This window comes from Camarhynchus parvulus, chromosome 3 (assembly GCF_901933205.1).
Source record: "Camarhynchus parvulus chromosome 3, STF_HiC, whole genome shotgun sequence".
Classification (NCBI taxonomy): domain Eukaryota; kingdom Metazoa; phylum Chordata; class Aves; order Passeriformes; family Thraupidae; genus Camarhynchus; species Camarhynchus parvulus.
In genome coordinates this window covers 54,505,978-54,527,476 of record NC_044573.1, presented here as the reverse complement: position 1 = coordinate 54,527,476, position 21,499 = coordinate 54,505,978, and the positions used below count along the sequence as shown (strand labels likewise).

The 21,499-nt window shown below is 37.2% G+C and overlaps 1 protein-coding gene across 4 annotated transcripts in view; it reads right to left on the bottom strand.

Annotated features, from left to right (window-relative positions):
- Positions 1-21,499, bottom strand: part of RGS17 (regulator of G protein signaling 17) — a 70,107-nt gene that overhangs the window by 4,068 nt on the left and 44,540 nt on the right. For 3 of the 4 annotated variants that reach the window (XM_030944603.1, XM_030944605.1, XM_030944606.1), the window contains exons 3-4: positions 3,646-3,735; positions 1,583-1,817 (exon numbers count right to left, since the gene is read on the bottom strand). In XM_030944603.1, the coding sequence (XP_030800463.1) occupies positions 1,583-1,817; positions 3,646-3,735 (325 nt within the window). The remainder of the gene's footprint in view (positions 1-1,582; positions 1,818-3,645; positions 3,736-21,499) is intronic. The other variant, XM_030944607.1, reaches the window with a different exon arrangement.

Below are 21,499 nucleotides of genomic sequence, written 5' to 3'. Positions count from 1 at the left end.
TTCGCCCCCTGACACCCAGGCGCACACATTTATATCAATAAAACCAGTTTGTGCAGCTAATTGGTTCTTCAATATCAAACATAATAGCTGGGATAAAAAACCCCTCAAATTTGGCAGGATAGTGGGGTTTTGAGCCACTGAGCATAATAAAAGTAAATTGCACTCAGAGAATGCAAAAACCAAAATTAATTATGGAACTGTTAATTTGCATTTTATTTTTTCAGTGACTCACTAAAGCCAGATGGCAAAACTAGTTGTGATTACTAAAGGTATTTTTTTGCTAAACAGATGAATACCAAGTATCTGTTTAGGACACTAAGACCTTCTGCCTCAATAACTTCTTTACTGTACCAGTCACGCTAAATATATCAGCTCTTCTGCCAAAAGGTAACATCTGGAAAGGGATGCCTGGACGAACAAGAATTTTTCAGTTCCCATGCTGTTCTAATGCATTGCAAACAGTTATTTTTTGCCTCCTAAGATTTCCAGTATGGGCAGGAGCAACTGGATTGATGAGATTTGTATGCATCCAGTGCACCAAGTTTGTGAGTAGCTTTGTTAAACTCTAAGTCAAACAATGCTTGGTTAATGTTTGAATTTTAAATGCTGACTGGTCTTAACTTAAAAAGGCAATTAAGCATTCATCACATACCTATCTGGTAAAAACATAGAAGAATATTAGAGGGAAAACTTATTATTAGCTTGCTGTATTGGCAATTGTATTTCACTCGAAAGCAAAAGTAGATACTATGGCACAAGAGAAGATAATGGAGCTATAATTCACTTTGGGCTTCATTCATATGAATGAAGTTAAAAATTATTACTGAATGTAGTGGAAAAGTAAAATGTAGGAAGGAAGTTCCACAGTGAGCATAAATTAGCATAATGCCATTGAGTAGAAATTCAAATGCAATGCACAAAGACAAGGCAAAGAAAAGTACATGATGTGGTCTAAGAAAAACTATAGTGCTTATATATTTATGTATGTCTTTGTATTACAAAACATGGTTTGATAGGGATGCCTTTTCTTTACTAGAGATGAAGATAATTTTAAAATTTGTCTATTTCAGTTAAATGGTTGAATAAAATCTTATAAAATTCCCTAAATATTATGCTTTTCATTAGAGAAAATATGTCAGCTTCACTCTTGGACTCTCACATAGGAATAACCACCAGAAATTCAGATTTTCTCCCAGACAATTGTAGCAGCAGATAAATCTATAAAGATTCTGATTTAAATTCCTTCAGTTTGGTGCTTTTTCTCCAGAAATCTATTTGCATTTGCATTACTTATTTCCTCTCTCTGTCAGACATGTAGCATTACTAAAGGGGCAAACCTATTTCTCAGCTTTCTCTTACTGGAGTTTCTTGAGCCTTATAGAGAACTTGGATGTGTTGTGGCTGGTAATGCTAAATGGCCCAGTGCCTGCATCTCTACTGTTTCTGTCCCTTCCTTTCCTGATTTAATGTTCATACTAGGACTTTCATCTGACAGACTTTCAGACCCTCACCAGGCAGTCCAGTGTATAACATTTCTGCTCTGGGATAACAGAAAATGCAAATGTAACATTTACAGCTTTACCTCTTTTGGTGATAGTATAGAAATGTAATCTTCATATATAAGTCTTGCTTTTTCTTCAATAACTTTCTTGTTCTGTTCCTTCTTTAGATCTTCACATGCAAGCCAGAAAAGCAGGTTCTCCTCACTATACTCCGTTCTAAGAAACTCTCTGAAAAGGTTCCTCCCAGCTGGTGTTTTCATCATCTTGTCAAAATTCTGAGCCCAAGACAAAATTTCATCTGCAGTAGGGTTTTGGCTGCAAAAGAAAATATCATTACAAATATGCTTCTATTTTTGTAACAGTGTTTTCATATATTCCTCCAAAAATTCTCCTTTCAACTGCACTTTAGTCCAAGGTGAAAACTGGAAGCAAAAAATCTTCAGCAATAACGGGAATTTTGTTTGCTCTTCACTTGTGCATTCATTATCTCAATAGACCACTAAATGTGTTTAATATTATAAGACATGCACTTGACTTTTTATGAGTTTTCTACTGGTGTTCTTAGCCATGTGGCTCAAAGACAAAATGCTACAACAGCACTGAATTCCTGCCTCTGCAGTTAAAGGAGATTCCAGGAAGCTGGAAACAGACTCTCTTTTGTGAAGAGTTTAGATGACACCTGGTGTCCCTGCCTGCCTCTGATGGTGACTATACACGATTTGGTTTAGGAGGAATAAGAAAAACAAAAAGCTCTTGGCAGCCAAAAGCATACTAATGAGGCCAAAGAAAGTAGTAATTCAGAGAGATTTTAAATTAGCATATTTCTCTGTGCTTGTACATAAGGGTTGCTAAGCTTCCCTCTGTCTCATGCTATTGACCTGAATGATGATCTTTTGGCATGAGATGTGATAGACTTTGCTGGCAAAACAGGAAAGAAAAGAAATGGGGAAAACTCCTTATTTCCATTTCCTGAAGGAAACTATTTCCTGGCTTTTACTAGTGGATGCACTGGGTAAGTGATCAGAAGACTTACTGGCATCCATTAACGTACCAATGAACAGCTTAAGAAAGTAATACTCCAGATTACTTAACAACAGTTTAATATAGTTTCAAACTTAATTTTGAGCACTCGCCCTCTCCGTCCTGATCCAACACAAGAGCTTTACTAGCTGTTGTCATTACTGTCTGTGTTATCATGATGTACAGTGACATTTGTCTACATAATTTCTCTTCAAGTCAATTTATCAACTTCTTACTCTATACAGCAAGGTAGACTGGATGATGGGAAGCTATTTGTGATAAATCACAAATTGTTTAACTGTAAAGTAATTATAAACTGAATGAAAAAGGTTAAACACAGATTTTAAGGTGAACAGTCCTCTCAGGACTTTGCACTCTGCTGAGGAGAGTGCAAACAACCTGCTGAGCTGAATGGGGCTGACAAACAACCTGGGCTCCCTTATTGTCTGTTGGGAAGCTCTTCACTATTGTATTTTGTAGAAATTTACGATATTGTCTTCTCACAAAAGATGATGATTAGCAATAAAGGCAATGAGTTGTTTGGGGTTTTTGTGTCATCGTATATGTCCTTTAAAGTTTGAATTTTCTTCTTATGTGATTAGAGAACTCAGGGCCCCTGACAGATTACCATTTTTCCCCACACAATAAATAGGGGCCCAAACTTTAGACAGAAGTAGAAGCTCAGACTTTGTGTGTTTAACCTAGTTTGCAAAGTATGTAGGTTTTTTTAAAATTCCAGTGAAACCATAGTTCAAGATGCTTTATGATTAGGTAGCCACATTAAAAATCTGCTCAGGAAGTACACTTGTGACTATTATTTTTTCTTCTTGTCTGGAGAGACAGGAAAAAGTGCTCTCACAGGCAGCAGAGGCTTCTTACAGAAACCTACATATGGAACTGTCTATGCATCTTCCATTTCTCCCCATGGTTCTTCCCTACAAATAAGAAACTGTAAACAAGCCTGACTTGTGAATGTCTCCACTGTCATTTCATTGTCAGGACAGATTTTGCTTCCTTTTGTACAGAATTTTTTGGAGGACATTCCCAAAGAATTAAACCCAAGACAATTCTTGATATTAGTTAAGGACAAAACACTTGTTAGATAACAGTTTGACCAACTTACCATTCTTCTATGACCTGGATACTCTCCAGTTTGGTCGTATGTGTTGGCCTTCCTGCATTGTCTCCTCTATCTTCATTCCTAACAGTGAGGCTGCAATGTAGTACAACACTTTATTTTGTCTAGAGAAAGTTAATTTAAAACAATGACTACAGTAATGCAAGCTTTTAAAAGATATAGACCTATATAGGGTATCATTTGTAACTCTTCTGTCTAAAATTTTGGAGAAAAGTTTTTATAATTACTTTTCCCCTGAACTATGATGAATATTAATTTACAGTTGCTATTAGCACATGCAGTGTTTTAGAAACTCACAGTTTATCCACTGAAAGATGGGCAAATACTTAGAGGTCACTTTTGGAGTGATTTCACTTAGTTAACTGAGAATACTGGCAACAGTATGAGTAGGGGGGATATGAATATCTGAACTGGATATTGATGGGGTTTTGATGCCCCACCAGTTCTGCATAGTTTTTCAGGCTTTATGAATGTTCCTTTTTCTCTCTCCAAGACAGAGTGGCAGTAGATGGCTCAGATACAGAACTTAGCATGTGGCAGCTCCTTATGATTTCCTCTTCTGACCTAAATTTGTTTTCCATTCCAAAAAGTAAAACATACTGGCCTCTGAGCAGAAAGGCATCCATTACCCTCATATTACCACAAGCAAGGAAAAGAAAGGATTCCTTTATGCAAGGATGTTTTTAATGGTTTTTTGCTTCTTTTTAGAACTGCTAACTAGAATCACTTATTTTTTTGCAAATATCTTTTAAATCAGATTTGCTGTAGTGGTAAAGACTTCCTCTGTGTGTGTTCTCTGTGAATCTTCTGGAATAGGGTATTGCCAGCAAACCCACAATTCCTGATAACTACTGAAATAAAGTATGTTTTGAGTGACATAGATATTCATGTGGAAACCTGGTTCTGATAATTAAGCTTAAGAAGTGGAATGTAGTAAGGAGATGGAAATTTCCTTTCATCAGGTGTTCCCTATGTGTCCGGTTGGGAGAAAACAAGCAACCAAGCAAAAAATCCCCCTTCTAATCTCCAGAGCTCATATTTTGAATATTAAGTATTCACCATAAAATGATGGTCTCAGTCACTCTAAGTGTTGCTACAAAAATATGTTTTTAGCATAAAGCTTCTCCCTCCCCCACTAATCTAAATAACTCCTGCTCAGCTCTAAGAAGAAATTCCAGCTCTGAGACATCTTTAGTGCAAATAATCTTCCTTTATAGGTTCTTTGCATTTATGAGTGTCTTCAACATTTTTTTCAAGCATTTGGCAGAGCTAATAGGTATTCTCAAATACTCTTCTGAAAACTGGAAGTTTAAGCTCCCAGGTAAAGCAGAGCACATATTAAGACTTAAACATTACAGAGACGTACACTTGCAAATGAAGCTCTTTGATACTGGTTGCTCCTTCACTTACCTGCCAAGACCTTAGTTCAGGCCCTTGGTCCTGCTTCCCCTGTTACAGCGTAGGAATGCAGCTCCAGTGCTGCTAAGGTTGTTAGGGTGTCATCAACTGCTGCAGGAGAAACAACACATCCTGAACTCTGGGGTTGGCAGGTAAAAAGCCTTTCTGTCTCCTCTGACCTTTCTGTTGTTCATCAGTCTACAGAGGGAGCACCCAGGAAAGACAGAAAGGAGTTCCATATACAGGAGGAGAAAAAAAAAAAAGGACCATCCACTTTCTTTCTGTCTTGTAATCTTTAAGTCCACACATGTAACTGCTTAGAGTCACCTTGCATCTGACCAGAGCACAAAGTTGGAGTGAGGGAGAAGCAGGGAAGGCACAAAGGTCTCTCTCCCTCCCTCCCTCCCTCCCTCCTTCCCTCCTTTGCAGTCCATAGGTAGAGCAGCATTTGTCTTCTCTGCTGGGTGCAGAAAGCAGAGTGTCCTTTGGTTCCATGGAGGAATAGCACCATGGAGGGAGGAAACAGCTTGTGTAGGTTGCGAATGCAATAGAGTGTTCATTTGAGTCTGCCTAAAAGAGAATGAAGCTGCCTGTTTTCCTTCCTCCATCACATGAACAGCAACTAAGCTGTGCTGAGATAATTTACTTGTCAGCCACTAGACATTCAAGGTTTGGATGCAGAGTCTTACTGGAAGTAGAAAGTGACTCATCTGAGAGCAGTTAGTATACACTACTAATTTAATTTGTTGTCTAGGATCAAATACTGTTTGCTTTGCTCATGCAAAATCTCTGCTAGACTTGGGAAAACCATCATGGGTTGATGAAGGGGAAACAATGATAGTGAAGTAGTGAGTGGTGAAAAAGAGAAAGAGGAATAGGAGCAAGAAGGCCATGTTGACTTCATTGCAATGTTTGTTTGTCAAAGGAATAACTAATAGAGAGTATGCACTTTTATTTTCTTAAAAAACCCCCCAAACAACAACAAAAAAACCCAATAGTTCAGATTGTGGGCCTGGAACATAGTATGCAATTTTATGGTATGTATACCATAGTGACAATGCAAGGTACACACTTGGCCCTGATTCCTTCATCTCACCATTCATAACTGGAGTTTAATGGCTGAAGTTAGTCAGGGCTGCAAAACAGAGAACACTCCAAAGGCAGAAGTCTCACACTGGGTTGGAACATGTTTGGGTATTGCATTTAAAACGGTGATACTTTTGTAATACATCTTGGCCTATATTCTGCATTATGTTTCCTGTGACAAAACTAGCACTAAATTTCGACTTTCATTTATCTACATCTGTCAAGGCTAGAGTTCCATCAGATATGTTACTTCTAATATGTTTTTCCTGTAAATGAAACCATCATTTTTATACTCAAGTACACTCAATTCAGGTATGTTTGTTTTCACTCAAGAAATTGGTTTATGATCTCTTAGAAAAATAATTAAATATTTAAGCATTTTTTACTGCAAAGCTAGCTTGAAAGCAGCCTTTAAGTAACTGATCACAATAAGAGATTGTTACCTTTTAACTTGATATGAAAACACTGCGCTGCTCTTTGCTATGTTGCTATATTCAGCTGGAAACACCATATCTGTTCATGTTTCTCTATGGAATTCAAGCAGTCTGCAGCAGCAAAGGTGTTCTGCATACCTGAGCTGATGTCCTTGATACATTAATCCATCATTGAAGCTAGCTGTTTGTGTCAGAAGGATTTTACTGTATAGTGTAATACTAAACAGACTAAAAGTAACAGGCTAAAGATTAAGAATATTATATTAGTTAAGGATTTAAGAAAAGGAAATTGCTGATACACCTTACCAAAAAGTACTTAAATGAAAGAGAGGTGCACTAGAGAGACATCTGATGCAAATGAACATCTTTGGTTTTATTAACATCTTTGGTATTATTTATTAATAGGAAAACACCGATCAGATATCTTTAAAATTTAGAGATGCAAATTACCCATGATAAAAGCACAACAAAACTACTAATGCCTTAAAAAAGGAGAGTTTGGGATGTCTAAAGGCAGAGTTTAAATGGAAAGTACTAGTATGAGTTTGTTCTCTCTTTGTATGGAAGGTTTGTTCTGCCCACTTCTCTGTTGATTTTATTGCTCTGGAGAGTACAGTAAAAATTACCTCAGTGGCCTGAGCTTGATGTACCTTTCAAATATATCTTGGGTTCCTGACTGCTACAAAACCAATAAGTTTCTTGAATGACTGCAACAGTATTATTATGAGTAATTTCTGCTTGGAGGGAAGGTATTTCTATTTTGAACTTCACATGATTTATAAATAAAAAAGTTTATGATCAGGGACTACTTGAAGAAGTATACATATTGAAAAAATGACCACAAATAAGGGTAAGTCTGTCCAGGTTTCTAGCTGATGTGTTTTTGGGGGTACTGCTGCGATTTAGAAAACTGATATTTATTTATTTATTTAGCTGTTAATACTTGGCTGTTAATATTCAAGCTAAGCAATTAAGTAATTATTCTCTTGAATAATTACATAGCTAAATCTATGTTGAAGAACCCTATTGCATGAGAAGATAAAGCCAAGTTAATTGCACAGAATCATCAAGAATTGAACTAATTTAAGAGCAAATATCTCACTGACTCTTCCTCCAGATGTTTCTAGCTGATGGTTTAGCCTTTTTGTAAGTTGCATCCCTGTTGCTGCACTTACCTTCTACTGCCTTTAAGAAGATGAAGGTAATTTAGAGTTTGTACTTGATCTTTCATTCTCTGTATATCCAGTAAATAAATGGTATTTAATTGGTTCCCAAGAGTCACTTTCTCATGTATCAGTAGCCTAAATCTGGTAAATCAGTGAAATTACTGTTTCATTATGGCAAGAAAACCATGCCATTGTGAGAGGTGCCAAGATTAATATTCTGCCCCTGCATGGCTGACCAGGTATTATTTGTTCAGGTATCTTCTGTTATGTGCCTCATGTGCAATATATCCTCACAGTATTTTGTGATTATGTCTGGCAGTGAAGATAATTAAAACTATTAAACCTCTTGCCTTAATGCTGTTTTTTTGTACTGCCATGCAGATAAGGAGTTGAAATCAAACAGGGACACTGTGAATGGCTATTGGGTTGGCTGTTTAGGAGAACTGTGCTCAGTTTCTATTTTTTGGCTGAAATTTGTAGCTTGCTGGGCAGTGACTGTGCTTTAGGCTGGACATGCTTATGTCACACAATAGGGTCATGAGCCCTCAAGCCACAAATGTAACAGAAAAATCTTCTTTATTCTAGGCCAAAGGTCACATTAAGTCAATTGTCCATACATAATCTGAAGGCCCAATTTTGTTTTCACATGAAAATCAATATACAGATAAAATTCTGGGGATAACAGATGTGCTGACAGGTTTCCTTCACTGATCGACCCTTTGAAAGACTATATCTCACTGGCACTGCACTTCACCCCATGCTACCCCTAGAATTTTTTATTATCATCAGATCAAGAGACATAATATTTTTTGCTTTCTAAAAAAACCCCAACAACTCTCTCCCCACAAAAGACCTCAATATATCAAGATTTAAATATGATTTTAAAATTACAGTGGGAGATGATGTAAAATGGCCATTCCCCAAAAGTCTTGAAAAATGCAATTTACCAAATAGATTCAGATAGGAAATATCTTTTCTCTTCTGATTGGAATAGGAAAGGCCTTTAAACAAACAAATTACTGCACATGAAGACAAGAACATATGTTTAGTGCATTTTCCTGAAATGAGGGGAAGGTGGTTTTGAAAACTCTTCGTGTTGGTGCCCATCTTTGTCTCAATCTTTTGCCAGCTGGGTAAATACCTTCACTCTTCAATTCAAAATGGGTGTGCTCCTGCTGATCTCCCTGCTCTCTGATTCCTTTCCTTTTATTACAAGTGTTTAGCTTAAATCATGCCATATGAACAAATATTTTTTTCTGGTTTTATTTCAGATGCAAAAAACCTGCATGCTAGTATCTTTTTAATTTTTAATTGCAGTTCAACCTGATCAAACTGTCTTCAATACTGCGGTTCAAGAGTCAATCACCGAAAAATCAATTGTTCACACAATTGTATTCAGAAGCTCACTCCTAAATGCTGAGGTATGCTCTGTTAGATGTCAGAGATAGATGTGGTCCCAATATCCCATATACTGTGTGATAATGGAAAAGACAACTATACTGAGATTCTTCAATTTCTTTTATGAAACCTGATTTAACTTATGACTCAAAATCATTTTATTACCTCATTTTTTTCTGACACCTGGAATATTTAAGCTTGATGTCACTGAATACTAGTCAAGACTGTGTTTGTTTATGTACAGAGGAGAATGATGATTTTGCTACATTTGCACAGCAATAATAATGAAAAATAATGCAATATTATTGTGACCCATTCATAAGGAACAGTACAGCTATGTTAATCTCAAATCACTGTCTTCTATCTCCCTTTTAATGTCACAAAAATAGGATGAGAACGAAATGTTACATGAACAATATTATCCAATGATAGCTCTTTTTTCAAAGCTGAGGTAAAGGGTAAAAAACTTGTTTCTATTAAAGTTAAGGAAAGAATTCACTTTTTTGTTACAATAAGTGAATAATATCCAGAATCATTATTCTGAGAAAAACTAGATCTAGAATTATTATTTTTATGAAGAAGCAATACCATGTACTAGACATTTTCATAGGCTCAGATAAACTTGCATTATATCCTTCAAGTCACTGGCTGTGTCAGAGAGAAAGGGAACCCATCTCTTATCTGACCTTGAGTTTATAAGAATGTTTATAAGTTTGAGTTTATAAGTTTGGAAGAAGAGCAAGAAAGACTAAAGCTCTACAACTCTTCCAATAACACCAGTATGTTCAAAATGTCAGCCAAATTTGTGGCAATAAATGAATTTGGGAGTGGAGGCTTACATGGATGTCTGGAGGTCTGCAAGGCAAACATAAGTGATGTGTAGTAAATTTGTTATTCCCATATGTCTGCCTTGGTAGTCTGTGAGAGACTTTGAAGGGAAATGGTAGTCAAAAGCCTATGGAATAATTTGCTTAGACTGATCAGAATATGGTCTTAAGTCAGTCAGCAGAACATAATAATTTTTTTTACAAATAAGAAACAGATCAAAAAAAAGTGAAGTTTTTTTTGTCATTAGTGTCAATCCCAGTTCTTTAACAAGACAATGATTTACAGCTCTTCACTGAATTCAATAAAGAAATGTAGGATGTAAAATTTTATATTGAAACAAGTTAGAAATTTAATGGAAAATAGCTACATCCTACTCTGAGTAAAAAATTACTTGTCTTGTGCTTAAAACTAAATAATGAGATTGTGTTTAGCAGACTGACATAGGAAAGCAGTCTGTTGAGGCAAAGCCAACAATTACCATAAGGCTATAATCAGCCCACTTGGCATTGTCCACTGAAACTATAAACTCCTTTCAAAAAGTCCAGGTACCTGTGGTGCTGAGTCTTTTGAGTGCCAGAGTTACATTTGCCTTAGGTGATAAGATGGTGCAAGAGGCAAGTATGATCCAAATTGTTTTTAAAAGAAAAAAGCAATCCAGCTTAGACTCCAGCTTGAATTTATAAACTTGACATCTGCTTCTGTGAGTCTTCCCTCATGTAACTAAAACCCCAAACATTTTGCAAGTTAAACATCCTGGAGATTTTGTAACCATCCTAGAGATTACAGCTAAAACGCCTCCAGTATTTAAAAGCATCAGGTGAGGAATGTGGAGTCACAAACCTCCCAGCTCTTTGTTCAGCTTACAGTGTAGTCTCATTGGTTTAGCCTTTAACTGCAAGGGCTGCACTAAAAACTGGCCTGGCTTTTTTTCTCATAGGTCACAAAAGTAAGATAAAATGAAGTAAGTGGTTTGTCTCTTCCAATGCTTTGTCTCTTCCAATGGCTAGAAAGCCTACAACTTTTCTTTTAATTTTTCTTTGTTGTATTTTCCCCCTTGACTCTGTTTATGATGTAGTGTGTGTAGTGTTGTAGTTCATATTTTTCCCCTTTTTTCATCTCTGTTTGAAGAGCACACAGCTGAGAAATAGTCTGTAACAGAGGGTTGGGCACTTCTATGTGCCATGAATGTGCTTTCCTTGAAAAAGCTTAGGATCCTCTGGTCAGGATCCAGTAATATTAAATGCAGGCAGACTTCTGGCTCCCACATGCACATTTCTGCAAACCATAAATCCTGTGGGCCACGCAGGAACACAAGGTGTAAACTTTCTGGTCTGATTTTTCCTACCTAGGATGGATACAGAAGCTGTTTCACAGGCCCTTCCACCAGGGTTTGATGGAGAATGCAGCTGAATGGAACTGAGTTTTTGTTTTGCACAGATTTGACAGTTAAAATTAATTTACTTCTGAATTGAGTTTCTAACAAAATAGTGTTTGCGGAAAAGTTTAATGACATTTCATAACTGCTTTTGATATTTCTAAAAATAATTATCATTACATTTTAAAATGAAATAATCAGTTATCTTGGTTTTATTCATTGTTAGTTAGTATTATTCGTACTACTCCTTTGTGAGTAATTCTAGTTAATGTAGTAAAATAATAGATTTAAATGAAATATTGTGCTTAAATTTAAGAAGCTCTTTAGAAAAATTACATTCTGTCACAGCAGATTTCTTTTCCAGTAGGCTTTCTGATTATGAGACAAGTGATTTTCTATTAAGAAAACAGCTCATCAGGAAATCCAGCAGCTATAACTCTTAACTTCATGATACATGGAGTGTTTGTTAAAGCCTCATCTCCCAGAGTGCTGCAAACAGCTTCTCCATTTTTCACTTAGAATCATGTTTATACTAAGAGCTATGGAGAGAAGTGTGAAGAACAATGCCTTACAGCATTAAAATCCCAAAGCACAGCAAAAAATTGCACTTGTCTCTTGTGTTTGAAGTATCCTTGTTTCCCTAAAATAGTCTTGAGATTTCTAGAAGAGTAGCATTGACAGTAGGGCTGTGGAGGGTGTGGACACAGGAACAGAGATATAGTCAAAACCCCTTGTGCCTACAGATGGGTATCTTGGCCCATTAACTTATTTCTGACACCAATGCTGTAGCAGCAATCCAGGGTGACTGAAAGAATCATTGCCCATTCTCCTGTGTTTGTTCTTTAGTGCTGCTATTGCTGTTCTATTTCAACTTTTCTGTGTGAAGGAATAGCTTTTAGCCCTGTGAGATATTGAAGAATTCAGAAGGAAATACGCTTTAAAATACTACAGATGGATAGAGTCCTACCTTTCTTCCTTGTGCAAACCTGGACTAAGTTCTGTGAGTTCTTTTGTTCAAAAGTATATGATAACACCAGATTGTCTTTGTTGAGAGCTGTAACTTTTCCATGAAAAATAAGAAACTTCTCAGTTCATTTAAGATTGTATCTCTCTGTCATACTTTGAATGTGGGGGAGAATGGGTTTGATTTCTTACTGGTTTTCGATTGCTGTGCTTTCTTAGTACTGTGCAGCATTCAGCCTAATTGGTCAAAAGTCAATATGGATTTAACTATAAACCATAAAAGAAAAAGAGATTGGTGGAAATCACAGTTTAAAATATCTGGAGCACCTCAGGCTATTAAGGTCTAGTCTGTTAAGATGTTTAGATCTGTCCTGATAGTATTATGTTGTGCTATTCCTCAGCTTGAGTAGAAGCAGAATTGAACCCAAATGATCTACTGCTTAAGAGTATAATCATCCCTTTGTAAATGGGAAATCTTGGCCAAGATGGAGTTTATGTAAGATCATTATATAAGGTTATTAAATTGGATCCCACATGGCACAGTGAAGGTAGATCATCCTTACTGGAATATGAGTGCTAAAGTAAAGTAAGTCATAGAGGGATGTGCTCTGTAAAGCAAGTACTTAAAAGGTTTTAGCAAAGCTGCACTATTTCACTCTCTTCCCTTTCCTGTATATTTAATATTTTTAAATGGAATAGACATAAAATCTGGTAACCTTTTCTCTTCTTAAGGGACAGTCAGATTAACAGTCTCTTTATAAAGACAGGAGTTATATTTTCCTTCTGCATTTTCCATCAAAGTTGAAATTAGCGTATGTTTGGCAGACAAATTGTCAGATTTGTCCAAACTACCTTTTCCTTTTGGACCCCATGAAAAAATTTGAAAGAAAAGCCTTGTAGAATTAAAAATCCACATGTCAATACTTCTTTCATCATAGATTCATATTTGCAATGTGATATTTGATGTAATTTTTATATTGATTCTTTTGTCTTTTAGAAAATGTTCTGAAATGTATTGGTAATGGAAAAACTAACCTGCTGGAAAACCCTTGATAAAAGGGATGTTCTCCTAAAATACTCAGAAAGACCCTCAGAAATGTTTTGCAAAAATTTAAGATCTGAGTTTTAGTCTTAAAACTGAGTTCAGTGCACTGAGTTCACTGTTTTCTGATGTTGAGATGGAACCTCCTCTGTTACAGCTTGTTTTCCTTGCTTTCTGGTGTCTTGTCAGTGGGCACCACTGAAAACACCCTGGCTCCATCTTCTTTGTTCACTCACTTAAAGTGTTTATACATATTGAGCCTTCTCTTCTCTGGGTGGAACCATGTCAGGTCTCTCCGCCTTTCCTCACAGGACAGGAGCTCCAGTCCTTTAATCATTTTAGAGGCCCTTTGCTGGAATCTCCAGTATACCCATAGCTCTTGCATTGAAGAGCCCAGAACTGGATATAGTGCTCTAGGCATGGCCAGTAGTGCCACAAAAAACATATTTTAAAAGAGATTCTAATTGAGGAATATTCTGGGGGGCTACTTAAAAAAAAAGACAATTATATTTACATTTCAGAATGAAAGAGAGAACTGTTCTCAATGTCAAAGCAGGTTAAATGTTATGTGAAAGAAGACTGGCCCTTTTAATGGACAGCATTGCTGAACGTGTTGTTTTCTTTCTCTGCTCTTGTGTGACTTATTTAATCTTCCTACCTGCAGATATTGCAGCTCAGCAGGAGCTCAAAGGCAGATGGAAACTACCAATGTGCACTGCACTTGAACTTCTGAAATGAAGGACAATATTTCCCTCAAACTTAGACTAACACAGAGCAAAATATGTAACTGTGCAAGAGAGAAAAGGACTAGTGATTTAAAGCAATCTAATTTCCTAAACTCTTTTTTTACTTACAATGTTTTGTTCTCCTGAAAATCTGTGAGAAAATATACTTTCTACTGGATTTTACCTTAAAGAGATTATATTACTTTTACATAATGATATCCGCAACAGAAGTAATTACAACTTTTGTTAAACTGCTAGTCCTTTCTAGGATATTTTTTTGAGAATTTTATTCTCGTATGTGGAATGTAATTTTTGTACAGGTAAGAAACACAAGGCTTGCCAAAGTTTGCTTACCAATGATTTCTAGTGGAGTTACTCTAGCTTTCTTCCATTAGTTTAGAGATGGTTTCTGCCTTAGGCAATATTTAACTCAAAGATGTATTTTCTCTTGTCAGGTCACCCAAGAGATTGCTAGTCTGGCTTCATTCCTTCCTTCAGAATATTATCATTCATATTCTATCTTTTATGATGGATACATTTAATTACTAGACAATCTGCAGCATCCTTACTCCTGGCTACAGCTATTTTGCAAGCAATTCCTTCATATATTTGAGACAATTAAAAGTGACAGTTCTGTACTGTTCAAATAAATGGAGATTGTATCCCTTCAAAGGGTAGCTATATGAATAAAAGCCCTCCAAATCACTAGCAAGCAAACCTAATGGTCTCAACTAATTCTGATAAATGAGCCTAGTCTCAGTTTCTGTAGTGACTTTTTCTTTATTATTCTTGGTTTTCAGGTATTAAAGTAGGAGCAACACCATATTTTGTGAAATTAGCCTTGACTAAACTAGTTGATGCTTATCCAGATCACAGTCAAGTAAGATGGGGGATTCGCTTTACATTCTTCAAGATAACAAACAGGATTGAGACCCTCTGTGCCAGTCTGTGTATCTTACAGACATCTGTTTTGTTGGTGCTGGTTTCCAAATTTTTTAAGACAAGGCCCTCAGTGGGGAAGCACTTTCAGCATGGATGTCAACAAGAACTGAAATTACCCATTCCTTCATAATGGGTGCTCAGCATCTGCCAGTATCCAGCCTTCAACCAGGCATTTCAGAAGAACCAGAGCTGCCATCTAGACAAATGCATGTGCTATGGAATTATTAAGGGTGACTAGACAAGACTCAGATCTCCTTTGCCTTTCTCACTCACATAATGAATGTCTGATCCACTTTTCTAGTGAGAGGATGTCCATCTAATAAGTGCTTCCTAACAGAGGTCCAGACTCATTTTCATGAAATATTATCATTTTTTCTCTTTAAAGTGCTAGACGTTTATTCCTGTTTTAACTGGCATCTTAAACCAATTCAGAATTATGCACAGTTAAAAAATAAATGTATGCAAGATAGAAATTCTGCTGCTGACAGATTTTAGAAGCCTAATTTTTTTCCCTTTTGGTTTGGAACTGCAGGCTGCATTTATTCTTGCAGATAAAATGTTCTGGGAGAGTCCTGAGGTTGACTGGCACCACATAGCCCCAGTCCACTAAAGCCCACGCCCAAAACAGGGTTTCTGCCACAGGCCATTTGTTGGGAATGCACTTTGGCACTGGTCAAATCTCTGCCAGGGAGTTAACACTTGCTTATAATTTACTGTACAGGCTGACTGTAGCCCATTAGACACTGGCCCTGCTTAGTTTACTTAGTGGTATAGACACTGTCAATGTGTTTAACTTGGATAAGGGTGTTTTGTTATTGTTTTTGCATGTTGAATATTAAAGTTTTTATTATTCTACAATGAATAAAGTTCAGAGGGTCTGCAAGGGGACTTTGGCACCTTTAAAATGTCACCATCTATCAACATGCCTTACTTCAGGTAATATTGTGATCTCAAACCCATTGTGACCTTTCATGTACTTCTTTGCTTATGTGGTTTTCCATGGACTTCTGAGTTAATGCATCTTTGAGTAAATATCTAATTGCAAATTAGTCATAAGAAAACCAAAAGCAGCCCAAACCCTGTCAGGGGAGATTTCAAAGGCTCCAAACTCCTAATATCTGTAATTCACAGCACAAGCTGGACTCAGGCATTCTCAGCACTCCTTATGTTTTTTTATTTTCTCCACAGCAACAGTCAAGCTGTGCTCTGGTGACAGAAAATCTGTCATGACATTACAAATCTTCCTCCAGCCAGTGTTCCACAGACACCACAGCATTTTGGCACAGGCAGGTGGGAAATGGGTATGAGGGTGAGGGAGAGCCAAGACACTGATGCTCTGAAGCAATCCATCTCTTAAACAGCCTCAGAGGAGGCATCAAGCTGCTTTTCACCAGTGGAAGTGATTCTGCCACTGCTTTCTCTCCCTCCAGTCTCCTCAAGAGCAGTTGTCCCTGAATCCACTCTTGAGTGCTGTGCCAGGACAGAATCAAGATCATGTTCTAAAGTTAACTCGATTTAGTCTGCTCTCTCCTTCTAAGGAGCTACTGTTGGTATCTTTTGCACCACTGAATTAGAATGAGCCTTGTGTAATCCCAAACCCCTTCTCAGCATGTATTTATTATTCAATTTAGAAGAACTGCAGTTCTGGGTTTTTTTTTCGTTGTAATTTTCTTTACAGAAATGTTTGCTTGAAATAGGACTATTTTCTGAAGTTAGACTGATCAGGGGTTTGTATCTTAGTAGTACTATACACAAAGGAATCTGCATTTTATTTGTGAATCTTCAGAAACATTTATTTAAAATTTCCTAGTCTATTATGTTTAAAGTCTACTAATTTTCTAACCTGCTTGTGTTATCACAGATGGGGAAAAATATCAGTAAACACATGAGTCTCCATCTGTTCCTCAAAATGAAATGAACTTTCAAAGTTTAAATTATTAAGATTAAAATCCTGATACTAGGAAAGCTTGGCACAGAAAGCCCAGAGCTGATTTTGATGTTAATGAGGATTCTACTACTGGTTTGTGATGAAAGTTAACAGAGCAGCTGCAGAAGAAGCTGTTGCTCCACTCTTCGCATTAGCCTTCTATTTTTATTATTTTATTATGGGGAGAAACAAGTTTTCCTCATACCTTTGAAAATAGAAACATTTATCAGTTTGCATGGACTTAGTTTACAGTGTTAAATTTTTTTCCAAACCAGGGTTCTTGGTTGGAAACTAATTCTCAATTATATATGCTGAACATCTGTGTAATGTCTTGTGTATCTTTGTGCTTCCACCATGATTTCATGGAAGACTGGCAGCATCTTAGTGATTACCCCTTTGCACCACTTGCCAAAATAAATACAGTGTGTAGCTTACAGCTTTCTCCCAGAGAAGGACATGATTTTAATTTACTTTACATGTCCCAGAAAGCAATGGCCTGCATCAAATCTAATTCTTGGCAAATTTCCTGTGGAAATGCCTTTCTGCTGCGGGAGCTGGTGGCTCACTGTCCTTACCCCTACTCCAAGGCTGTGCAAGAGCTTGTGCTCCAACAGGAATTTGGAGGTATATGGAAAGATGCTGAAAAGAAGAAAGGAAGAGGACAAAAGGTGGTGCATTAGCTTGGATTAAGGGATTTCTTAGATGCTTTTTTATGAGAGAAGGTGACATATACTTGATTGATTCAGAAGAGGGATCCATAGTGACCAAGGCAGGTTCTTATGACATTCAATAGGTTAACTTTAAGCTTCCTTTAGTTGTTTTTACATGAAGTTTTTGTTTTCTGTAAATCTTATTTCTAAAGTCCTTTTGGTTTGCCAGTAACTCTTGTTTTCCTGCATTCACATCTTACTCTCTAGAAGTAGATGCAGGAAAAATGATAGACTACTAGCTAGGAGCAGTTAGCATATCTGTGAGCCTACCTACTTTTACACCTTGTGGCAAAGAAATGTGCCCCCCTCTTTTGAAAAGGCAGCATTTCACATCTGCTTCACAGGGAGGTGCAAGAAGCGGTCAAACCTGCCTTTACTTGCCAGCTCTGGAGCTTTGAGATAAGCTGTGTATCCCATACGAGGTAAATTTGTGGTCTGGCTCAAGGAGACAGCAGGCTTCCAGGAATTATTAGGCTAACACTGACAATCTGGACCAGTGTCACAGAAGGGTGCAAGCCCAGGGGTTGGCAAGTCAGGCTGTGTTGCCCTAGGAGAGTTGTGTAAGCAAGCATGCACACAGCCACCTGTCTCCAGCCCGCCCTGAGGACCTAAACTTCTATAAATTTCCAGCAAAATCACTTCCCCTGTCTTAATTATAAAGGAAAAAGAGCTTATTAAATTTCATACTTGTTAGGAAGACATGCTTCCCTGCTCTGATTTTTTTTTTCAGTTTAGAGATCATCCTTTTCTTTTGCTTTAAAGGGAAAAGAAATGCTTTTCTTGGGCAGTATTTAATAAGCACTGTTAACTTACAGAAGTATGAAAAAAACAACTTGACAAGCTATTTATTTTCAGTGTATTTTCAGTGATGATACTGTCCCATAGTTGTATTCTGATTATTTTTACAAATGCTGAGAATTTAATTCTTTTATTTTAAGTATCTCAGGGAACTTTGAGAGGCCCATTTCTGAGGACTAGATATTTAAATCCTCAGTCCACACTCACCCCATGGTGCATTCCATCAACAACAGGAATGTCTGCCAGCTTTCTCTCATGGGTTCAGCACTGAGGGTATGTGGATTTACAGACAAGGTGATTTAAGACTGATTTTCATAAATATCATGTTCAGTAGCTTCTGTGACAAAGCAGATAATGGATTTTATCCAGCTTTAAATACTATCCATCAAAGAACTGGTGCTACTTTCCTAAGAAAGCACCAGTACTGCCCATTGCACTCTGATTGTCAGATACTGTCCCATAGTTGCACAAAGAACAGGTCCCTAAGCCTTGTCTCCTTCAGAATAAAGTATTCTCTGGGAAAGAGATGGAATGTTTTCATCTCTGACCTCTGCAATAGCAAGTGGTAAAAATGTAACAGTGTTCTACGATATTTTAAAGTATAAAAGGAACAGATTGGAACATCTTTTCCCATTAAATATTATTAAAAATATCACCTTCTATTTCAGTAAAATAGAGTACAGTAGCCTGCACTTCTGTCTTCTGCACTAGAATAAAAAAATTCCTGATGCACTTTTCCATATTTGCTTTTTTACAGATGTGATGTTTTGAAAAGGTAAAGCACAGAGAATTGAGTTTCAGATGTGTTGGCCTATGTGTTCAGGGAGGAAAAGAATAATTAAAAACAAAATTAAAAGCCAAAATACATTTTTCAAAATCAGTGCTTTCATTTTAAAGATAAAGACTTTCTTTTCTTGCCAGAATCTTTAACAAAATCCTGGAGCCTGGGAGACTTTTTTTTACCAGTCCGCCTCTAGTCTGCTCCTAGTCTAAAAGTTTTGCTGCAGACAGGCATGGGAAAAAGGATATGGGTTTTGTTTTCCACAGACTTATGAACATGTGGCTATAATGTATTGGAATAATTTTGTTTTGTTTCCATCCTTTCTTTGCTTCTTTGTCCTTCAAACTTTCTGCCACAGTTAAATGAAATAAAGCAGCCATGACTGTAGCCCCTAGAAATAATCTTATGTAGACTCATGCAAAGCCTTGACACAATTTTTTGATAACAAACTAAGATTGAATATGCCAGGAAAATGTTGTTCTTCTCAAAGTACCACAGAGGTGGGAAATGCAAAAAGAAAAAAATAAAGAAAAAAAAAGGAGTTGTTTTGTTTTGATTGGTTTTTTATTGCATTTAGAGCACACTGTTTATTAAGAGGATAACACTGAACCCCATAGAGAATGGGTATTAATGCAATTAAAAATTGTTCTTAGAACTGTGTCTGCCATTTCATATTCATTGCACAAGTGACAGAAATATTTTCTTGTAGGCCCAAGTAAACTGTGAAACTCTTGCAAGGAAAATGCTCCCTTTAATAAAGAAAAATATTTGTGTAGCAACATCATCAGGAAGAAATTTCAGAGTAGCTCACAGCAGTCATAGACAAGTTATAAGAACTGAGGGGAGAGGCTTCTTGCCAAGAGCAACTCTTGTTTACTGCCAAGATGGCAAATACCCTATCTTCCCTGGGATCTCTTGTGTGTGGGAAACTCTCTTCCACAAGTCTTCAGCAGTTTTAATGGTTACATTTTTGGGTAAAAGCCCTTCAGCTCACTCACTTCAATCGAGCTACAGTTGAAGCCAAGTGATCATCTTCACTTATCACCCAGAAGTCTTTCCATGTCCCCCAGACTGCCATACTGCTAAAGTCTCTCGCAGGGTAGATGTCAGACCCCTTCTGAGCCTTCTGTGTACAGTAAAAGGAGACAGATTATTGGGCACCAGTGTCCCATAGTTTTCAAATTCACTGAGCACCTTATGAAAGAGGGAATAAAAAGATATGACTCCTGCTCTGGGTAGGAGACAAAGGAGAAAGCAAAATAAAACTGGCAGAAGACCAACCTCCCTGTGCTAGTGCCTTTAGAGTTTATTTGAAGAATGTAATTTACAAGTGTTTGCAAGAAAACTACTAATTTCATGTCTGCTCAGGAAGCTGGAGTAATGGATTTCTAAATAAGGTTGGGGAGGTGAAATAGCAGGCTTACGCCTCTAGCCTTGTCAAACTGAGCTCAAAACTATAAAGTCACAGCTCTAAGTACTGAATGGGCAACTCTCTGGAGAAAGCATAATTGAGGAAATTATGGAATGTCGTGTTAGAAGACTTACTGCAAATTTTGCAAGTCTCAGGCTGCCCAAGTCATTGAAATGATGCCTCATAAAGAAGCACATTCTTCAGTCCTCTATTGAAATGGAGCTTTGCAGAAGCTTAAGACATGGGGTGATTCAGGACAGGACCATAGGTACATGACTGGTACTTGTCTGTTAGCTACTTTAATTAGGCAGTCTTCCTGAAATGAGTGCTTAAGATCTATGTCTGGTCAGTGAAGAGAGGAAGGTCTGTAGAAGATCTTCACAGGGATGTATCATCTGCTTCTGCTGTAAGAGGACAAGCATTTCCTGTTGGGAGCTTCAAAAGTGTTTTACTTTTTTCCACTCAGGAGGATGAGTGTTCCCTTCACTACTTTTACTCAGAAACAAGTTCAGAGCTTAAACTAGTTGGGCAATGTCATGAGCATGCCTATTAAAATAAAACAGCCATCTTAATAGTCGTATTAATCTCCATTCTTTTTCAATCTGAGCAAACCTTGGTAATAAGTCTTGCTTTGTCCCTGTAAACTGAGCAATTTACTGTCCTGACAATTGTCAGTGCCAATAGATGTACTGAGGCTGGCTGGGATGGAGTTAATTTTCTTCATAGGGATCCTTGTTGGTGCTATGTTTTGGATTTTTGACCAAAACAGTGTTGATAACACATTAATGTTATAGCTGCTGCTGAGCAGTCACTGAACAGTATCAAGGATTTCTCTGTTTCTCACACTGCCTGGTC